General features: G+C 29.8%; 2 protein-coding genes across 7 annotated transcripts; both read left to right on the forward strand.

Annotated features, from left to right (window-relative positions):
* The first annotated feature begins 797 nt into the window (after window positions 1-797).
* Window positions 798-4134, forward strand: LOC112741996 (uncharacterized). 6 transcript variants are annotated; one of them, XR_011870868.1, is made up of 5 exons: window positions 852-1155; window positions 1235-1432; window positions 2424-2608; window positions 2715-2806; window positions 3771-4134. XR_011870868.1 is itself a non-coding variant. In XM_072214078.1 (4 exons), exons 1-3 carry the CDS (start codon window positions 1107-1109, stop codon window positions 2751-2753), a joined length of 273 nt encoding a protein of 90 aa, XP_072070179.1. In that variant the 5' UTR covers window positions 798-1106; the 3' UTR covers window positions 2754-2806; window positions 3771-4134. The 6 variants fall into 6 exon arrangements, 1 of the variants encoding a protein (XP_072070179.1); XR_011870870.1 differs by having other exon boundaries at window positions 863-1155; window positions 2462-2608; XR_011870869.1 differs by having other exon boundaries at window positions 887-1155; window positions 2455-2608.
* An 11799-nt stretch (window positions 4135-15933) lies between these two features.
* On the forward strand, window positions 15934-19635 carry LOC112741997 (uncharacterized). Its single transcript, XM_025791208.3, has 4 exons — window positions 15934-16641; window positions 16839-17150; window positions 18078-18166; window positions 19090-19635. The coding sequence occupies exons 1-4, from the start codon at window positions 16476-16478 to the stop codon at window positions 19489-19491; spliced, it is 969 nt and encodes a 322-aa protein (XP_025646993.1). The 5' UTR covers window positions 15934-16475; the 3' UTR covers window positions 19492-19635.
* The last annotated feature ends 889 nt before the right edge of the window (window positions 19636-20524 follow it).

Raw genomic sequence — 20524 nt, forward strand, 5'->3', positions numbered from 1 at the left:
ACATTTTATGTTCAAATTATGAGAGACTAATTGATACTTTAAAAAATTTGACTATATCATCTAATTGTTACAGTGACATGTGTTATTTAAAATTATCAAATCAATTTTTCGGTAATAAAAAATATCGAAAGAACCAAATTAAAATACGAATCAAAATTTTAAAATATAATTTAAATCAATTAACAATTTAAAGATTAGATTACATCGGAGGTCAAATTTAAAGTGATTCTCTTGAAATGCACTTCTTTTATTTGGACTGCACTTTTTTAACGCACTCATTTTTAATTTTACTCCAAATTAAACCTTTGATACACTTTTCTTTACCCTTAATCTTGGGAAACCTTTCTCTTTTTCTTTTTCTCCTTCCCTTTCCCTTTCCCCCTTTTAATTATCTGAAACCATTCTGGTCAGATATCTCTAAAAAGTAAAAGCCCTTTTCTTTTTTAGTGCATGTTTGGGCGCCATTATTTTGTTAAAAAAAAATCTTTTTTTAATGAAAAAAGATTTTTTTTATTTTTTAACGTATTTAACAAATTTCTATTAGTAAAAGTAAAAATACTAGTAAAATAAAAAAAAGATCTTTTTTGAGAAGTTGTAATTTACATCTTTTTTTAAAAGATCTTTTTTTCTTAAAAAAAAAATATTTTTCGTGTAATAAATGAACAAAAAAGTATTTTTATATTGTGATACCCAAACATAATTAATAGATAAAAAAATATTTTTACATGAGATATCCAAACATAAAATTACTTTTACTTCTCTATAAGATCTTTTAAAAAAAGATAACTCAAAAAAAGATCTTTTTCAAAAGTTCACCCAAACAAGTCCTTAATTCTCTTGAAACCCTTGCCGCTTTATCTCCGAAAGACCAAACCCACACACTCTCATCTCTCAAACACTCGTTTACGGCGCCGGCACTGAACAGACGACGGCCATGGCAGGGAGGCGTCGAGTAACGGAAGCACGACAGGTAGAGAGCAACAGAACTGAGGAGGCGAGACGAGCTGCGACCGCGAGAAAGAGGTGCGGCACCAACTGATATGAGGTGGAGATGCGAAGATGCGATGGAGCTATGAAGTAGTCAAGCAGCGGAGGAGATAACTCAAATGAAAACTGACAACTTCAAACCTCTGCGACGCTGCGACGACACTCTTGGTATGCCTCTTCCCCCACTCTTCATTTGTAACTGATTCATCTCCACTCACCACTCCGTCTTCACATTCGAATGTCTCAGAATCTCTCCCTCTCTCTCCCTCTCTCTCTCTCTCTCATAACCACTCAGTCTGTCTCGGCCAAAACCGCTCATTCTCTGTTCTCAGTGACGAAGAACAGTGAAGAACGACAGGTTGGCCTTGGTGATGACCAACCGCGATGGAGAACTGAGATGGTAGTGACGATGAACCGAGACATTAGCACTGAACAGAGATCAATGGTGTGTATCTGGTTTTACGGTTTTTTTGAGGGTTTGTTCTGATTTTTGGAGTTCTACAATCTTTTGTAATTTTTGCTTCTTACTATGCTAGAGTTTTCTTTTTTATTTTGCATTTTGCTTTATGATTTTGCATCTTGCTTTGTTAGGGTTTGTTGATTTTGCATTTTGTTTTTGAATTTTGGGCATAAAACAGATGAAATCATCATGTTTTGTCTTGTTTTCTCGAAAGTTGTGTAGGATATGTGAGATAGTGTTGTGGTTAGGCTTGGTTAAAATTATATGTTGTATATTTGAACCAGAAAGTTAATGTGTTTTGTTGAGGTTAATACTTCCATTCCTTATAGTACTTTAGTTCTTTTTTAGGATAATTTTGCAAAACTTTAGCATGGAATTGAAACAGTTTTGGACTAATTTAACATACAATCGATGGGCAAAAAAATTGTCTTAGCTTAGCTGTTTCAGCAGCAAATTGCTGTAGTCTTGGCTAAGAAATTTTTAATTGGTGATTGCTATGCATGCTACTTTTATTGTTTCAAATCTAAATTTTAATACGAGTTTCATCTATTTTGTTGTTTGGAATAGTATGATGATCATATATATTTTAGTATTTTAACTCAGTTGCTGATGTTATTATTTTGGTTTAATTAATTTCTATTTACACCTTTCTTTTGTGCAAATAAATACCACTGCTTGATGACCTTTGAGAATGATTAAAGTTAAGAAATAAAACTAGCTAGAAAAGGGGCTAAGAAATCAAAAGCTAGTTGCACCTTTGAAAGACCTTTTTTTTTAAACTTCTTAGAAGTGCAAGTATTTTTGCGGCAGCCCCGCTGACCTCCACTTCCTCATTGGTGGCAGTTTTTCCTTCTAGTATAGCATGTGTTTCTGTTACTTTTTCTTTTCTTAAGTTTATTAATCCTCTGCTAGGTTAAGTTAACTTCTTAAGATGCCAATATAGTGAGATCTTTGTTCTTGTTGTTTACTTTGTTAGTTGTTGTTTGGGGATTGGGGTATTTTTTGAGGGTAAAGAGAAGAGAAGAGAAGAGAAGAGAAGAGATGTTGAACATTAAGAGGGTTTTCAATGCTGTTTCGAATTATCAAAAAAGAGGAGGGGGAGAGGCTACTCACCCTGTAGGAGGATGTGGTTACAGTTGCCCAAAAACTGCTGCATTCAAGGTACATGGAATGGTTCTATCATGCTTCTTTTTATTACTTTTGTTTTATATTTGTGGTACATAAATATAAAATGTATTATCTGCTTATTACTGGTGGATGCTGCTAGTACCGTACTACCGATTATGTCACTGATAATGCTGCTTGATGTTCGTGTCACTGCTGGTGTTGCTGGCTATTCGGTAGCTGCTATAGCTCCTGGTAAGTGTCTATCTTGCCCTTTCTTGCTGAAATTGCAAATGTTCTTGTAATGTAAGTTAGATTTTGAACTATTTGTATAGTTAGTAAAAGCAAATGGAATAGATCTGGTTTGTAATTTGTTGGTTAGATAAATTTGATCCCTTTTTGTCATCGTTCTTCAGTATTGAATATGAAATGGAAGACACAATAGTATAAATTTTTTATGGTTGTTGAATATCCCTTCATGGTTTCTTCAGCTTTATTGCTTAATGCTGAATGCCTTGATTAGTAAATTCAATAGGATTCATTGAGTGCTTATGGTAAGGAATGACTGTGCCAGGTTCTTGATGAATTGGAATACTATTATCTTGGCTTCAAAAAATTTATTTTGATGAAATCACTTTTTATCTCCTTTATTTGTTTAAATCTAATGCGTCTAAGTTCAAAAGTACAGTTACATTATATATGTATATATAGAATGTGCTCCCCTTACCCCTTCCAATCAATTGTAGTATGAGGAGGCATTATCCTAGTATATAAAAGAGACAATGAAAGGGATTTGTGGGATTTAATTAAAATTTGATTAAATTTATAAATTGAGAAGAGTAAGTATGGGAATGGGTCACATGCTTAGACATATATAAGAGTCTACCTGATTTTGTGGTTTTCTTGCTTTTTTTATTCTTATTTTTTCACGGACTGTGGATAATGTAAAATTAAACATAATTGTTTATTGTTGTCTCTGTTAGTATTTTCATTTTATATACTCTACATGTATTCTGATATTTGGGATAATCTTGTATCAATGTCTATTTAGGATAATTGGCTTGCCAAAGCTTCCGTAGGAATTCCTATGTTCCATGGCATATTGTTCTTACTCTCTTTTTTTTTTCACTGATTCTGATTGTTCAACTTCATAGCTTGTGATTTCTTGCCATCAATTGTCCTAGCCACAGTCACGTTTTATATGAATCTTCTTTTATAGGTGTTGGATTATTGCCACTCTCAAGGAATAATGCATTTGGATGCAATGTCACTTAATGTAATGGTTGACCCTAAGCAGCGCAAGCTTCAATTCGCCTAATAGATTGGGAGCTTCCAGAGTTGTATAATAGACACATTACTCTTCCTTAGTCATTAAGCATTTTATAGATACATCTTTTATTATTGCTCTAGTGCTATCCATGTTCCTTTTCATGGACGTTGGTCCAAATTTTTTTCCATTGAATAATTTTTATTTATTAATGTTATGAGTTTAGGTTACAAATTTAAAGAATACATAATATTATGTATTTTTTATTTTATAATATTTGACTAATATAATTAAAAATACAATATATATGTAATCATATTATTAAGAGAGATATTTTTAAACATTACTAAATATTAGCTTTTAGAAAAGAAGATTACAATATACATAAGGAAATTTAAAAAAACAAAAAAGGTGAGAAACATAATGTTACACTTATATAGGGTAGTTATAGATATACAACATTGTTACATTTTTAAGGTGTTGTATTAGTAAAGATAAGAGTAATCTATTCTTTTGAATGGTAAGCATGAGTGATAAAAGCATGAGTGATGAAAAGCATAGCATTTGGTTTTTAAATACATCACTTTAAAAGTAGCTTATTCTAGTCTATACAAAAAAAATATACATATGAGAATATGTAACATTTGAATAGACAACTCTCACTAAAGGCGTCTCTAAACTTAAATAAGTGTAGTTTTTGACAAAAATATCTTTTTTTGTCATATTTAGCTACACTTTTAAGAGTAATTGAATGAATGATTTTTTTTTTTTGTAGTGATATGACTTATTTAATATGAAGATGGTTTCCATGGCTACTGTTGCTATATTGTTGACCCTACAACGAGGGAACAACAAGTCGCAAATGGGATTAATGTTAAATACGTTTTAATTAGTGTAAGTAAAAGCGGTTAATCCGTGTAACTGGATAACGAAATTTAACAGGAAAATAATATTTGTTTAACATTAAACAATGCAAGGACACAACATAAGTGGCCACACTCACCAAAGAAGATGACACTACAAGAGATCTCTAACACATCTTCTAAAAAATGAATTTGGATCTTTTAAATTGAGGGGAATGATAAAGTGATAAAATAAGAGATTAATTATCGTTGAATTTATAATATCCTCATTTGTGAGTCCATTATCTTAATTTAAAAATGATTAACTCTTCACTTTATCATTTTACTAACTCTTTCATTTTAGAGGAGTCTAATCCTTCAAAAATAAGTCGATTTTTTTAAAACTATTTAAATAAATAGTTTTGTTATATATCTACGTTTTTTTGGCAATTAAATCTAACTAAGTTGGTTCAAACCTAATAAAAATTAATTTCATTAGTGAGAGCGTGAATACACACTCCAACTATCCCTACTAATGCAAATGTTTGTATCCTGTGTTCTCTCTCCTCCTTTTTCTTTGCATTCCTCCTTCTTCGCGAGTTTTCTCTTCATTGTCGTTCTTTTATGGTTGTTGTTGTCACGTTTCTTTTTCTTTTCCTCCTCCTCATATTGGTGATTTTGCAGTATTATGTATTTATTCTTCTTCTTTGTTTGATTTTTCTTGTTTTTGTTCTTGTTAAAAGAGTAAAATAAAAAAAATTATAAGAAGATGAAACAAGAATGAGAAAATGAAGAAGAAGAAGAAGAAGAAGAAGAATATGAAGAAGATGATGATGATGAAAAAGAGTTTTGAGTTATGCATAATTTGTCAAAAAATAGTACCGAAACTTCTTAATTATCATACAAGTTTCTCAATTTTATCACCAAATTTTTTTAACGGTGACACAAGTTGTAGTTAAGAGGGTGAAACAACAATTATAAAGAAGGCCGTGCGCAATAAATTGGACTTGGTTGTAGAGCTTTTCTGTTCTAACAATCCCAGCTAAGGAAACAAGAGGGGTATAGTCAACAACAAGCCAACAATGCAAGCATATTTAAATTACATTCTATCCTAATTAATTGTCATTAATTATTAATTATTTAAAATTTATTTTTTAAAAATACAAAATTAATGATTATTAATTACTTCTTTTTACTTTAATTTATCTTTTACCATTTATTATGCAAACCCTAATTTCTCTTTAAAAAAAATGTCCAAATTCCAAAAAAAAAATACTAAAACATAAGATAAAGAATCATTCAAATCCGAAGAAAAAAAATATACAAAACCTAAAAAAAAGAATCATCCAAAACTAATAAAAAGAATCATGCGAAATTTAGGATAAAGAAACAAAAAAAAATAGTTAAAAGAATAATTTAAAATCAAATAGGAGAGGAGAAGAAGAAGATCGTAAGGTGACCGGCGACGATATCTTGGACGGTGTTGCATGTACGGTGGGAGATTCGTGGTGGTGCGTGTAAGAACCGCGATTAATTAGCTGCTTAATTAAATTAAATTAATTGCTCAAAATAGGATCCAAAATTTAGAATATTAATTAAAAAATTTTAATATGATTTTTAGACTCAATAGATTTTTCTGAGTTGGAAGATGTAATTTTCTGCAGAAAATTGTGTAAAACGCATACCGGTAAATTAGCCGGCAGTACCGACTTAAATCTGTCCGGTACTGTATAAGAGCAGTAAAACTTAGGAAAATAATTAAAGTTAAAAATCGGGTACTAATTTTAAAGATTGGCCCCAAAGTTGGGCCAAATGAGCCAAAAACGTTAACGGGTTGGATCGGGCCCAAATTGGACCCAAACTCAACATATAAATACCCATAAGTGAAGGTCATTCAGCTCATTCACCTCTCATGAACACAAATTCCACCTGCTAGGTTAAGAGTGAAAGGAGAGGGAAGAGTTACTATTCACTTCATCACTCTTTTGATCATAACTCGAGTTACAGTACTTCGATTCGCGTGCCGTTTGCGGCTACGCGAAACTCTCGCTGAGCTCATCACTTTCAGCTAGGTATTGTGATAAGCTTCTCGAAAATTTCTGCCCAGTTTTCAGCCATTGTGAATTTCAAAATTTTAAGTTTGGTTTTTGAGAGATTTTTGTGATTTTTGGTGTTTAAGTACACTCTAACACTTGGTTGCTATTGAGTTTTGCCCTCAAAATTGTTAGATAAAGTAAGAATGTCTTAAACCCTTATGAATTTATGATTTTGGTAAATCCTAGGTATTAATTATGATGAATTAATTGTGTATAGCTTGGAAATTATGATTATTGAAATTTTTGGATTGTGTATGATGGCTTGATTGAACTTGAAAACTTGTGAAAGCTTGGTTGGGGTCAAATTTTGGTGTTTAATTTATATTGGGAATCGGCCAAGGTATGGTTTCGATTTTCTCTATATAATATGTAATATTTCTGGACACTTAGGCTAGTGGACTTTAGGATAGAATTGGATTGATTGTTGATAATTATTGAAACGAGATTGTTGTTCATAAAGGGTGTTGATTTTGAGTTAATATTACATAATGATGAATTATTGATGTTGGGCTATGATTGGTGGTGGATGACTATTATGATAATGATGGGTGGTAAGTGATGAAATTATGTATGAGAAATTATTGATGTGTGACGTTGTTGCATATTGTTTGAGAGATTAATAAATTGAATGATGATTAGGTGTGAAAATGATAAAAATGTGAATTATAGGTTGTGGAATGAATTTGAAGATATATGAATATAATTTAGATACATTAGGACTGGTTTGGATGTAGAGCAATTGGTTTTGAATTGAGAGATTGGTGAGATTGAGTTTTTAAGGTTTTTGGTAAAAATAGATTTTGGGCCAATTTTGGGCCAACTTTGGCAGATCATATATTGAGCTACAATTTTTGAAATTGATTCAATTTTATATCAAATTAAAGATAATTTAAAGAGCTTTAAAACGACATAGATTTCATGGAATTTGGAATTTTGTAGAAAAAGATATGATCATTAGAAGTTGGTGTCAAAAAATTGAATTTTGTGATGTTACAGAAATTGTGAGTTCTGGTTTGTGTGTCCACGCACACTGTTGTGCGCGTCCTCTGAGCAGGGCCATGTTTTAACTTGTGCGTACGCACACTTGTGGGCGTAAGTGTGCGCACGCACACCCTGTAATTTTTAGAAAACGTGCATACGCACACTCCGGTGCGTACGCACACACAGGAATATGCCTACTGCTAAGAGCGTTCGCACACTCTGGTGCGCACACACACCCTGCAAAATTTGCAAGTTGTGCGTATGCACAAGCTGGAAAGTGCATTCTGTTGAGGGCGTCCGCACATATTCATGCGTGCACGCAAAACGAAAATTTTACTTTATGTGTGTACGCACACTTCTATGTGTACGCACACATTAAGAAAATTCTTCTAGGCGTGCGTACGCACAACCTTATGCGTACGCACACTGTCCTGTTTTCAATGAAAACCTTGTTTTTAATCGTTTTACCTTTCCAGCAAGTTTGTAAGCTTCCGTAATGCTTATCTAGGTTTCCTTATCTTGTTCTTAGGATTTGAAACATAGAGAGTGCTCTAAGTGAGTTTAATTAGATATTTTCTTGTAGAAATTTTTAGAAAACGGAGCCTTAGGTTTTTGGAGTACTGAGGATAGATTAGTTGAGTGAGATGGAGGAGTACTGTAATGATGTTTAAGGTAATGAGTTGTGGATTTACGGATTGATAGTGTTTGAGACGAGTCTAGGACTCGGAGTGGAATGATGGCTTTTCTGAGTATTGAAAATGATTTCTGAAAATCCACTGACATATTACTTTATACTAAGAATTGTTGAGACGCTATGCGCCTGGCAAAGACGGTGGTTAATCCTTCTTACATTGAGATGTGAGGTCTGTGGTAGAGTATCCCACTCGCATCCTTTCGGATCACAGGAGTGTGCCCGACATTATATCCGTGGGGGTTCCCGTAGCTATATTCATGATCGAAAGGCGACATTCCTATGGGAATGTGTCAGGTTGGCAGTTGAACCGACAATGTGATATCACAGCCAAATAGGACAGACATTCATCATGTGCATATTCTATATGTTTGCTTTCTTTGCCGACTTGCATTGTTTGCCTAACTGTATAACATGCTTAATTGCTTCTTGAATTACTTGATATATATGATTATACTTGTGTTTTACTTGCATTGCTATTACTTGTATTTTCTACTGGGATTGAGGAGGTTCGGAAGGCGGTGGCGATGGAATCGCATGGAGGTTAGGCTGGTGAAGGCTTGGGACAACGGTGATCTGATAGTTTAGAAATTCCCTAAATTAGTTGACCTGTGTTAAGGATTTGTTTATCTGTTTTATAAGCTTGAATATTTATGATTGATATAAAATTTTAGGATTATCTTTTGCGTCCTGGAGTCTTATATCTTACATTACTGGACACTGTTACCATACTGAGAATCTCGGTTCTCATACCATATTCTGTTATTGTTTTTCAGATGCAGGTCGTAACTCACCTCGGTGTGTTACGTGATGGTGACAAAGCGGACGATTCTTATCCCATTTTGGATATTTTGTTTAGTACTCTCACTTTTGTATTTATATTTGCCTTAGAGGCTTACTTTGAGAAAGATATGTATTATGTTTTAACTTTTAAAATTCTGTACGTCAGTATATAACTAGTCAGCCTAAACTCCGCAGGCTGCGACTAGTACTTTATGACTTTTATACTCATACATCTACTTATACGTTGTTATTTTGTATCTATATCTTGTACCTTTATGCTTTTAGTTTCGTGTGAACGTTTTGTGCTTTTGTAACTCTGTTTTGAACTTATTCCTTCATCGGGCTTCTAGCTTTACAATATATATATATATATATATATGTTATTGTATAAGCCTTAAAATTGTTGTGACCTTTAGTTATTCTTTGCTTTATGGTATGAGGTGAGACTTAGGATAATTAGGGGGTTACAGCGCGTTGCGAGGAGAAAGCCACGGAGGCCGCGCATCGTGAGTGGAGAAGTCGCCATGGATCTTAGTAGTTGATCGCGCGTCGTGAATGGGGGATCGCCGGTACAGATGCGTCGGAATGGTGGACGACAGCGACAGAACGCGTGGAATAGGCCGTGCAGCGCGACGGTGGTCGGTGGGCAGCGACATCGAAAATGTGTGGAGACGGCGGATTTGTGAAAAGAGAAATTTGACTGTTTCCAAATGAATGGAAAGAGATTAGGTTTTTTATGAATTATTTTTATTGTGTATTATAAATGTGATTAGGATAAATATAAAAAAAATCTTTTTTAAATTTTAAATTTTGATTTTTAAATTTTTATTTATTTATAAAATTTAAATTATAATAGAATTGGCTTATGTTCACTTATAGAAAAGTTATTTCCTTCTACTTTTCCTTCTAATATGTATTTATAACTTGATTTGACAAAGTTACTTGGAACCTAATCAAAATTTAAATTTGTCTGATATTAACTTATCGAAAAATTTATTAATAATTTGTCCAAAATATTATTTTTGATATAACACTTTTATGGTGATAAAGTCATGCCATTTGGAAAATTACTATCACATTTTTTTTTTTTTTGGGATCATTTTGGATTAAAAATGGCCATAATCTCCGTAGACGGTATCTTTTGGTTCGATTATATTACATGTCGTCATTGAAGGGTTGCATGTGTTTAATTTTTACGGCTAAAATTGAAATATGGTCACTTTTGCATACTGTATGTTTATACAACCTATTCAGAGAAATCTTGGTATTCCGTATAAAACAAACTCAATGGCTTCACAGAAAGTTATGACAGTGAGCAAATAATTTGAATATCTTGTTGCTCCTTAAGAAGTGTCATGAATTTTCATACCTACTACTTGAGAGAGAGTACACCTGCTATTTCATAAATGTCATATAAAACTCATAATAAGGAGAGACTTAACACAGAACTATAGCTAAATACATTATTTAAATCAAATTAAATATGTACCATCTTTCCTAACCATTTTCTTTCATTTGATATCATAGTTTATTAATATAAAAGTTAATTGATGAGGTTTGAAATTTGGAGCACTCGTTAAATAATCTTTCATTTTTATAAATGATTAAATTAATCTTCAATTTTACAAATGATGATTTTCTATCTTTAATTTAAGGTTTAATTGCCAATGAGTTATAGCTCAAATGGCATAGACTCCCCATACTCAATTAAGAGGTCGTGGGTTCGAGTCACATATGAATGATAATAGTCACCAAAAAAAAAATTTAAGGTTTAATTACTCTGTTGGTCCCTATAGTTTTGTAAAATTTTCAATTAGGTCTCTATACTTTTTTTTCTTTTAATTGGATTCTGCACAATTTTATATTGATTAAGTTAATTAGATTCATTTTGGCTAATTATTTTATATTGATATAGAGAGTAAAACAAGTTTAATAACCAATTTGATACAGAAATAGATTTCTTCAATTTATATTTTTAAAGTGGATCAAAAAAATATCTAAAAAAATATTTAATAATAAAAAAGCACACTTTGTCAAATAATTAAAAAAATTGAGAATATCTATTCTTATATTCTATGTAATCACTATATTAATAGGAATTGAATTAGAAAATAACAAAAATTAACTACTTATAGATTTACTCTCTTGCTCCTCCTTTACTCTGTCATTCAAAAAGTAAAGGAAAGATTATTAATATATTATAATTAAATAATTAAGCATCCAAAGATGTTCTAGAAGAGTACAAATTGAAAGAAGAAAGTTTTGGAGTATTCAAATTAGGCCCGCTTTCCAAGCCATCCTTCTACAGTATCATCCTCTGTGTTTACATGTGTATTTATATGCATTATATTTTTTATAATAAATTAATAAAAGTTTTTATAGTAGAATAATTAAATTTATTTACAATAATATTTATACATTAAAAATTAATTATCAATATATTTTTATATTTGTATTTATATTTTGATTATAAATATAAATTTAGTTAATTATATTATTTATAAATTTGTTTCCTATAAATATGCACATACGTTATTATTTTATATTATTTTTTATTATGATTGAAATATCAAAAGAGATTAACTATAAAAAAAAAAGTTTACTCTCTTTTTTGGGTTAAGACTAGTACTAATAAAAACGATTTAATAAAAAAAAGGCATATAAATTGTTTATCTCTACATATCTCTTTAAAGAAGAACTTTTTGATTTGTTTAAATTTTTGTTTTTATTTTTTTTATCTTATGCTATTTTTTTCTTTTGGAATAATAAGGATGGAACTCTACACCTTTTGATCATAGAAGCCTTGATTGATATCATGTCATAAAATCTTTCTCATATAAGTTTATATTAAGTTGATACATAAAAAAATATACATAAATAATTATATCACTAACATTCAATATACATTTTTATATTAGTAAAGCCTGACTGATTTTGTGTCCCATGTAACATTATATTGCTTGAGATAATTAATTGACACAAACAAATTGTTCCCAGTATTTACAATGTATTGAGTTACCAAAGAACATAAATAATTTCACCATGCATGCTTTTACATTTTCCCTTACATTTAATTTGTGTTATGAGAGTGAAAGATGAAACACATATACATGCATATGCTAATGCTGCTGCACTCTGAAGAAAATGGTTAAGAAAGAAAATAAAAAATAAAAAACACAAAAGCTATATATATATGGTACCTTCATCCTTGCTGCACGTTCATAATGATAACCCTACAATATATGAGGTCATAGCTTACATCCAATTCACCAGCGATCTGTTTATGTTTGTGTGAAACATGTCTTTCAAACTGAGGTCACATGATCCCTAGCATTAAATTAAGTGTCTCTTATTGTTATTTTTCCTCTTATACATCCAACCAGGTATTTTCAATGTGACACTGCTGTGTTTCCAACATATATAATAATATTATTGTGTGAAGTACAAGTAGTAATTGAATAATTAACTGCTCAAAGGAAAAAAGAGCATAATAATTCATCAAAATTATCTACTTTTTGTAAGGTATGGTCGGGGAACATGGAAACATGAACTACCAAACTACTATGTATTATTTTCACTCATGAGTTAATCAGCTTCTTCCAAGGATTGAGACACAATATTTGTAGACAACAAATTTTTTTGTTTGAGGTTGTGGATGCCTGGTTGAATTTTATCGTAATTATATTGTTAAAGATATAATTATCTATGTGTTTTCTTTTATGAATTTAAGCTTTTAATAAAAATGGTACTATGATATGGTATCAAAATTTTTATAACGGAAAAGTTTAGAATTTCATTCTTATTACACTTCAAAAAAAAAATTTAAGATAAGACAAATTAAAAGAGAAAGAAAACTAATGTAAAAAAGTTATATCAAATTTAAAAGAGGTTCTTTCGTTGAGGAGCACATTAAAAATATAATTATTAATGTATTTTTTTCTATCCATTTAAATTTTTAAAAAAATAGTACCATAACATAAATATATATTTTGTATTTACTTTTTGAGTTTAGTTAACATGTGATTTTACCATTTAAAAAATTTTGTATAGAGAAATATAAAATCTAAACTTTTAATGATTTTATTGTTTGTTTATTAAAATAAATAATTTAAACTTTTTGTTTATAATTTTAGAATATATGTTAGTTAATTTTTTTTATAGAAAGAATAAAAATGCTAAATTTTTAATCACAAAAAATATAATATTATTTATCTTAAAAATTTAAATGTTTAAGTTAAAATATATACATGAATTATTATATATCAGTCTTAGTTTGGTGTTTTTACTTTTTATTGAGTAAGATAGAGAGCAGACACGTGAGTTAATAAGTTACGCGGTGTGTGATGCAATGCCTTAATTATGTTGTACCATAAAGTTAGTTTCTTTTGGCTTCACAATGAATATTAAGCATGCAGCTAGCATAGTCGTACCTTCTAAATGTTACAACACGCAAACTTATTGTTATGAGTTATGACACTGAAAGATGACAACGAATTAAAGGTTACCGTTGGGAATTTGATTCATATATACAAGGATGAATTAAATCTCATTTTATTTTTTCTCCACAATTAATTTTGCATAATATATACACGTATACCTACAAGTTTGTTGTTAATCTATAAACTAATTTATGTTTTTAACGGATTCAGCTCCTCCAACTCCAAGGTGCATGCCAGATTTTAAAGAGTAAATTGCAGTTTTTGAACCAAAATGAAATATATTGGTCTACCTTTAATTAAAATCCTATTGTGCTTATACAAAGATTTATAAAAAAAAAAAATTACATCATTTTCTTTGAAACAACCGATATTTTTTAAAGTTCGAATAAAAAGCCAACTGTTTTTAGTTAATTTCAATAAACTTTTTTAAATTATATTTATATCCAAATTTAAATTTTAAATTCTAGTTGTAAATTCTAAATCTTAATCAGTTAACCCTAAATTCTCCAAAAAAAAAAAAAATTTAACAGATAATTTTACAGTAAAAGAAATTCAGTATTGGTACTTAATTAAAAATTGGTTTCTTATATTTATTCATCTTGGGCTTTATAGCAACAGTTTTATCTGGGTTGAGTAAGACTATTTAGACAATTTATTCTTATGAATTTTAACACAGTTGTATACCTAAATTAAAGCCAAAGTCTTTGTTGGTTCATAAATTAGTTATTAAAGCCTCTCAACAGTTGAGCTAAGTTATATGATTGGTATCAATAGCTTAGATTTTTAAGAAAAGAAAGAAAAAAAAAAAAAGAATTTACTATGTATATAGTGTTCCGAAATATGGTTTGCAATAGGTAAAATTTCCATCTGAAATTAATTATTAAGAAGATCTGTTTAAATCTTTTGTGGGGATGTATTTGTTGTAATTTTGTTTGTATTGTTTAGGATTAATGATTAATACAAGAGATTCTATTGCAAAGATATATGGAATCGTTAGATTAAGAAAACGTCAAGTAGGAAGAGAGAAAAGAGTTACGGATTTGAAGGACTTGAAAAGAAATGGTTCCATTTTGGTATTTTGCAATGACATGCTTAAAGTAGAGCCTTTATTTGGAAAGAATTGAAAGGAATAATCAATGGTTAATGGAAATGCACGTTGGGCCACACTTAGACTGATTTGTGTGTTTTATTCACCTATTCATAGAAACCGAACCTTTTCTAATCTCTCTCTCTCTCTCTCTCTCTCTCTCTCTCTCTCTCTCTCTCTCTCTCTCTCTCTCTCTCTCTCTCTCTCTCTCTCTCTCTCTCTCTCTAAAACACACACATATATGAAAATTCATTGATTCACATTTTATTTATTATTGAATAGGCTATAAATTTTATTTTATTTTTTGATCTTTATCTTATTTGATGATAGCTAAATTATAAATCAATGAAATGAAGGGTGAATAATTGTTGCATTTGGTATATAAAATATGTCATAAAATATTGAGACAAAATAAAATTTTATTTGTTTGTTTTCTCTATCTCTAATTTTAAATTCATCTCGTTAATTATATCTCTATTAAATTAATGATTAGGTGAATTTAACTCAAATTTAAAATTTAGTTCATAACACAGAGATATCTCATATTTATAAATTCTTAAAAAAATTTATATTTAAAAGATGTGAGATTTATAATACACTCTTTTTATGTATAGAAATAATCGTCTGAAATGTGAATATTTATAGGTCGATGACTCAACAATATTAAATAAGATAGGTTCTAATATTATATTAAAATTGAGATTAGATGGGACTAATTCAACTCTAAAAACTAACTCTTAGTTAAACAAAAATATGTTATACTTACAAACTTCCTAAAAATCACATTTTTAAGAGATGTGAGGCTCGTAACTATCTCTAATTCTATTTTAAATTTGTACGATGTTTTATTTATTAAACACAACTTGAAATATGCATATTTAGATAACAAAAAGAAGTTTTTGTAAGCACATAAAGCTTAATAATCGCAATATGTTTGGAGTTGTTTATTTTCCTTACTAATATCTTAGATAATATTCTTTGTTTCTAAATCTAGGTGTGTTAATTAAAAAGTTGTGGTTGCCCAAAAGTGTGGATTGCATATATGTGTGTATATATACAGTGTATGTGGGAACTGTGTCAGATACATGACAATCAAAGTAGTACCTCCCACTATATATATGTATCAAACAGGTTTTCTTTCGTCTCTACATGCTCTCCAAAAAAAAAAAAGTTTTTGTGCGTGAGAGGAGAGAAAAAGAAAGAGATCTCAATAATAATCCTCTTAGCTTGATAATAATGAGAGAAAAAAAGACACTAGGAAATTAAAAAAAAAAGAAACAAAAAAGAGAAAAAGAGGTGACATATATTGATACATGGGGAAGAAGCAACTTTTAATAAGTAACAAGACATCATGATGATCATGTTCTGTGTACTTTTTGCACAAACACTACCCCTTACATTCATTCACACTCTCCAAATCTCTACTCACCAGAATTCCACACTTTAATTTCCCATCACTTTCATGACATGTTTTCTTTGATGAATTTTGCATTGTAACACTTTTATTTGTTTCTCTCTATCTATATATTACTACTACTTCTACTATAGATTGGTCAACTCACTTTGTTTGCTTGCTGCTTCAACTAAAGCTTTTACTACAACGAACACTCGTTACTGCTGCAATTCTTCCCTATAAATACAGTGCTCCATCTTCACTATCTTTTCACACAACAACAACATCAACCCTAGTTTGTTCTTTCTTCTAATAATTAACTTGGTTCTTAGTTAGTTCTCTAACATGTCTTCTCATTCGTTCAGTAACCTCTTTCACTCTTCCACAACCACCACTACTCCAAACTCCTCAACAACTACCCTTCTTGATTCCATTGTTGCAACCCCAAAACAACAACTCACTGCTTGTATTTGCACCCATTGTAACCATCTCCTCACTTTCAATCCTGCAGGTACATAACATTAAACATAGCCCTAATAATATTAGCCGGGTTACTTTAAAGAATGTGATATTATCAACCGTTACATAATTCAGTCAAACATATTCAGTTAAATATGTCAAATTATCTAACGCTTCATAATATTAAACATATATACTCTTAACATTTCATATATATCTTTTTATGATTTGATTTGCATATTGTTACAGGTCATGGTGTGGAGCAAGGGACAAATAGTAATAATAATAATAATAATGTGCAATCTCATCATCATCAACTTCAACAAGGAACAAGGTGGAGTCCAACGCCAATTCAGTTATTGGTGCTTGAGGAGTTATATAGGCAAGGAACCAAGACTCCGTCGGCCGAGCAAATCCAGCAGATAGCTTCTCAGCTGCGACGCTTCGGCAAGATCGAAGGCAAGAATGTCTTCTACTGGTTTCAGAATCACAAGGCCAGGGAGCGCCAGAAGCGTCGCCGCCGCGAGATGGAGGAAACTACTGCTGCTGCTTCTGCCAAAGGTTATCAATAATAACTTTTATAAATTATTTTAGTTAAATATATTAAATTAAGTGGAGATTCACGTGCAGATATTTTTAAGTGAAATTAATAATTAAAAATTGTTAATTTAACATTATTAACTAAAATAAAATTTAATAGTTTTTAACTATTATATTAAAATCTAATATAGATAATAATTTAACATTATTATCTATATTTTTAATTATCGTGTCTGTGTGAAAACATTAATATCTGAATGAATCTACATGTATATATTTGTCTACAACAACTTTTTTTCTCCATCGCCCTATTTTTTTACCCTAATGCCGCACATAAAAACATGGCATAGTTATTTGATAAATAATATGGTGTCAAATTTCATATTTTTCATATGAAGTTAATCAATAATATATAATGTTTTTGTATCCTCATGCATGCCAATTAATAATGCACTGTAAACATAGCATTTTATTCCCTCACACACATATATATCACTTTCATTATCCCCCACCTCCATCCCCACCATTTTGTCATGATATTATTTGAAGATAGATGTACTCACTTCACACACATTATTATTAATGTATGGTAACATGTACTATATGACTTATCTTTTGTGTATTGATTTTATCAAGTTTTTAAAACTACACTCTAAGATATTAAGTTATAGGGAATTACATAAAAATAAATAAATTATATTCTTAAAATGAAAATAAAAAATACTTTAAAAAATTCACCAGAAAGTTATTAATTATATAAATATGATTAGGTTTTGGAGGTACTGAAGGCTGTGTTAGTGGTCAAAAGATTCCTGTATTGCTTATCATCCTTACACTGATGATTGCATAAAAGAGAGAGAGAGAGAGAGAAAGAGAATGGTTTTATATGATATTAGAGTGTGGAAGGAATTGACGTTGAATTTGGTGTGTGTTGGATTTTGGGTACAGGGTTGAAAGAGACAGGTTGTGAAGTTAAAGAGACAAAGAAGTGGGCATCCACTTCAAACTGCAATGGTGGTGGTGGACATGCAGTTCAGGTCTGTAATTACTCTTGGCTTTGTCCATGCTGCAACTATACAAATATTATTTTTAAAAATAATATTTACATATTAAAATTAATTATATAAATCAGTAATTATATATTTTTATATAAATATATATAATTTAATTTATTTTTTAATATTTATCTTATATTTTAATATTTATTCTATATTAATAACTGATATGAATAGTTAATTTTAATATACATGTAATATAATTATATTTTTTTTTACCTTTCTTTAATTAAGCCATCATACATACCGAAACACATTATTATACAGGACACCAATAATGGACCCTATAATTGGCTCTCATAAATATACAGAGATTTATTATTAATTTAGATGGCTTTAAAATTTTATTTCTATGACAGAAATAAAGAGATAAAAATTAATATTAAAAAAAATATCTTTATTTATATTTCTACAAAAAAAATGAGAAATTATATCTACTATTTTTATATTTTTCATAGAGATAACAATTTAATTGTGATCTTATAGTATAAATATTTTTTTATATTATTTTCTAATAACAAGTTTATGTTAAATATTTAAAAGTATTTAACATTAACAATGATATAAATGAAATATCTCAAAAAGGAAGAAGGAAATTAAAGAAAGAGGTGGAATGAATTTAGAAGAAAAGAAGAAATTGGAAAGAAAGAAGATGCTTGAAAAGCTGCTTTTATAAACTTTCTGTTGGACTTGTTTCTTGCTAGCAATAGTGTTTTCAGACTTTCTTGGACTTGTGAATGAATTCTCTCACTCACTCACACACACAATGACACAATCATTCTTTTCTTTATTTAGTTATTCATTTTGATATATATATATTTTCTTGGTTAAAATATATATATATATGTATAATTGTAAGTCGTCTTGTGCTTTAAGTTAAAGTTTTAGCATGCATGAATTTGCAGGAATCTATGACTGCAGTTGATATATCAGAAAAGGAGTCAAATGGTTGGAATGAATTTGAAGAGAGAGTTTTGAGGAGAAACAGATCTGAGAGACAGGCTAAGTACTTTAACATTCCCTCCATTAACATTGCAGCAACTGCTTCCGTAGCTTCACAGATAACTCATAACATTCAACTTCTAAGTACTCATCATCATCCTCAACATCACAACTACAATAAACAAGACAATACTTCGTCTCATCCTCGAACCCTTGAGCTTTTCCCAATTCACAAGAACCATGATGATGATGATGACATCATTTCTTTCTCGGACAGGAAGTCCAACAAGCTATGTGCCAATGCGTCCATGGAAGAAGCCCTTAGCTGTGACCAGTTTTTTGAGTTTCTTCCATTAAGGAACTGATGAACTAAATAATAATGGATTATGTGTTCTATATATATATTAGAAAGAGATGTGTAATTGTTGCTTTTCTTTTTAAAATATTAGTTGAAATTTTGGTACATTAAGAATATAACAATAGCTAAATCTAAATATATTATTAAAGTATTCTTGGTGTTTAACACCTTTTCTCTTATTTTTTGTCTTACATTTACTGATTTACATTTGAACTAATATTAATTAATTTTTTTACATTAAAATATTGGTTTTTTAATTTTTTATACTAAATTATCAATTATGGTATATATATATTAAAAAATCAATTATCAAATCAGTTATTTATATAAAATATATATTAAAAATAAATAAAATAATACATATTTATACATTAAAACGTGATAACTAATTTTTTACATATACATAATATATATTTTTCTAAACTATTTATACATTATAATTTTATTTTATCAAATATTTTAAAGCAGAGAAAATGTATGTTTCTTAAAAATGATAAAACTGAGTGTCGATATATAAATTAGAATAAAATTGATGTTAAATATATATTTTTCTCTTAATAAACTTTAAACTGATTTTGTAATAATAAATAAATTAAATAATATATATTTGATTAGAGTTGCGAATCTTTGGCACCTTTTTATCTCTTGAGAGTCAGTGTTGCTGCATGCAGCTAGAAACTGCCTGTACGTGCATCTGAACCTTTTTTGTTTTTGTCTTTTTATAACTTTTCAATTTTAGGGCAACTTCATTCAGGGAAGACATGATCTTTGTCACCCCAATTTTTTGTCATACACTCAATATATAGTTTAATTTTCCTTTTTCAATTTCAACTTTCATGACGATCTAGCCATTCAGATATTTTTTAATTTTTCTCACGGGTGCCGTGGAGCCAGCCAAATACTTAGATTTTATAATTTCTCATATATTTTTGTCTTTTAAGTTTCATTTATTATTAGTGCTCTTTTTAAGTATGCAGGTTTCATTGAGCATATATTGAGAAAAATAGAGAGTGAAACGCTACTTAAAAAATGACATACTA

The sequence above is a fragment of the Arachis hypogaea genome, chromosome 14 (assembly GCF_003086295.3).
Source record: "Arachis hypogaea cultivar Tifrunner chromosome 14, arahy.Tifrunner.gnm2.J5K5, whole genome shotgun sequence".
NCBI lineage: Eukaryota > Viridiplantae > Streptophyta > Magnoliopsida > Fabales > Fabaceae > Arachis > Arachis hypogaea.

What these genes read in the sequence shown, in the direction of transcription:
- LOC112741997 (XM_025791208.3), top strand. Translation starts at nt 16,476, where the DNA reads ATGTCTTCTCATTCGTTCAGTAACCTCTTTCACTCTTCCACAACCACC. An exon ending in CCTCACTTTCAATCCTGCAG is followed by an intron (nt 16,642 to 16,838) that starts GTACATAACATT and finishes ATATTGTTACAG; the next exon opens with GTCATGGTGTGGAGCAAGGG. An exon ending in GTGGTGGACATGCAGTTCAG is followed by an intron (nt 18,167 to 19,089) that starts GTCTGTAATTAC and finishes ATGAATTTGCAG; the next exon opens with GAATCTATGACTGCAGTTGA.
- LOC112741996 (XM_072214078.1), top strand. Translation starts at nt 1,107, where the DNA reads ATGAAAACTGACAACTTCAAACCTCTGCGACGCTGCGACGACACTCTT. An exon ending in ACGCTGCGACGACACTCTTG is followed by an intron (nt 1,156 to 2,423) that starts GTATGCCTCTTC and finishes TTACTTTGTTAG; the next exon opens with TTGTTGTTTGGGGATTGGGG. An exon ending in CAAAAACTGCTGCATTCAAG is followed by an intron (nt 2,609 to 2,714) that starts GTACATGGAATG and finishes GGATGCTGCTAG; the next exon opens with TACCGTACTACCGATTATGT.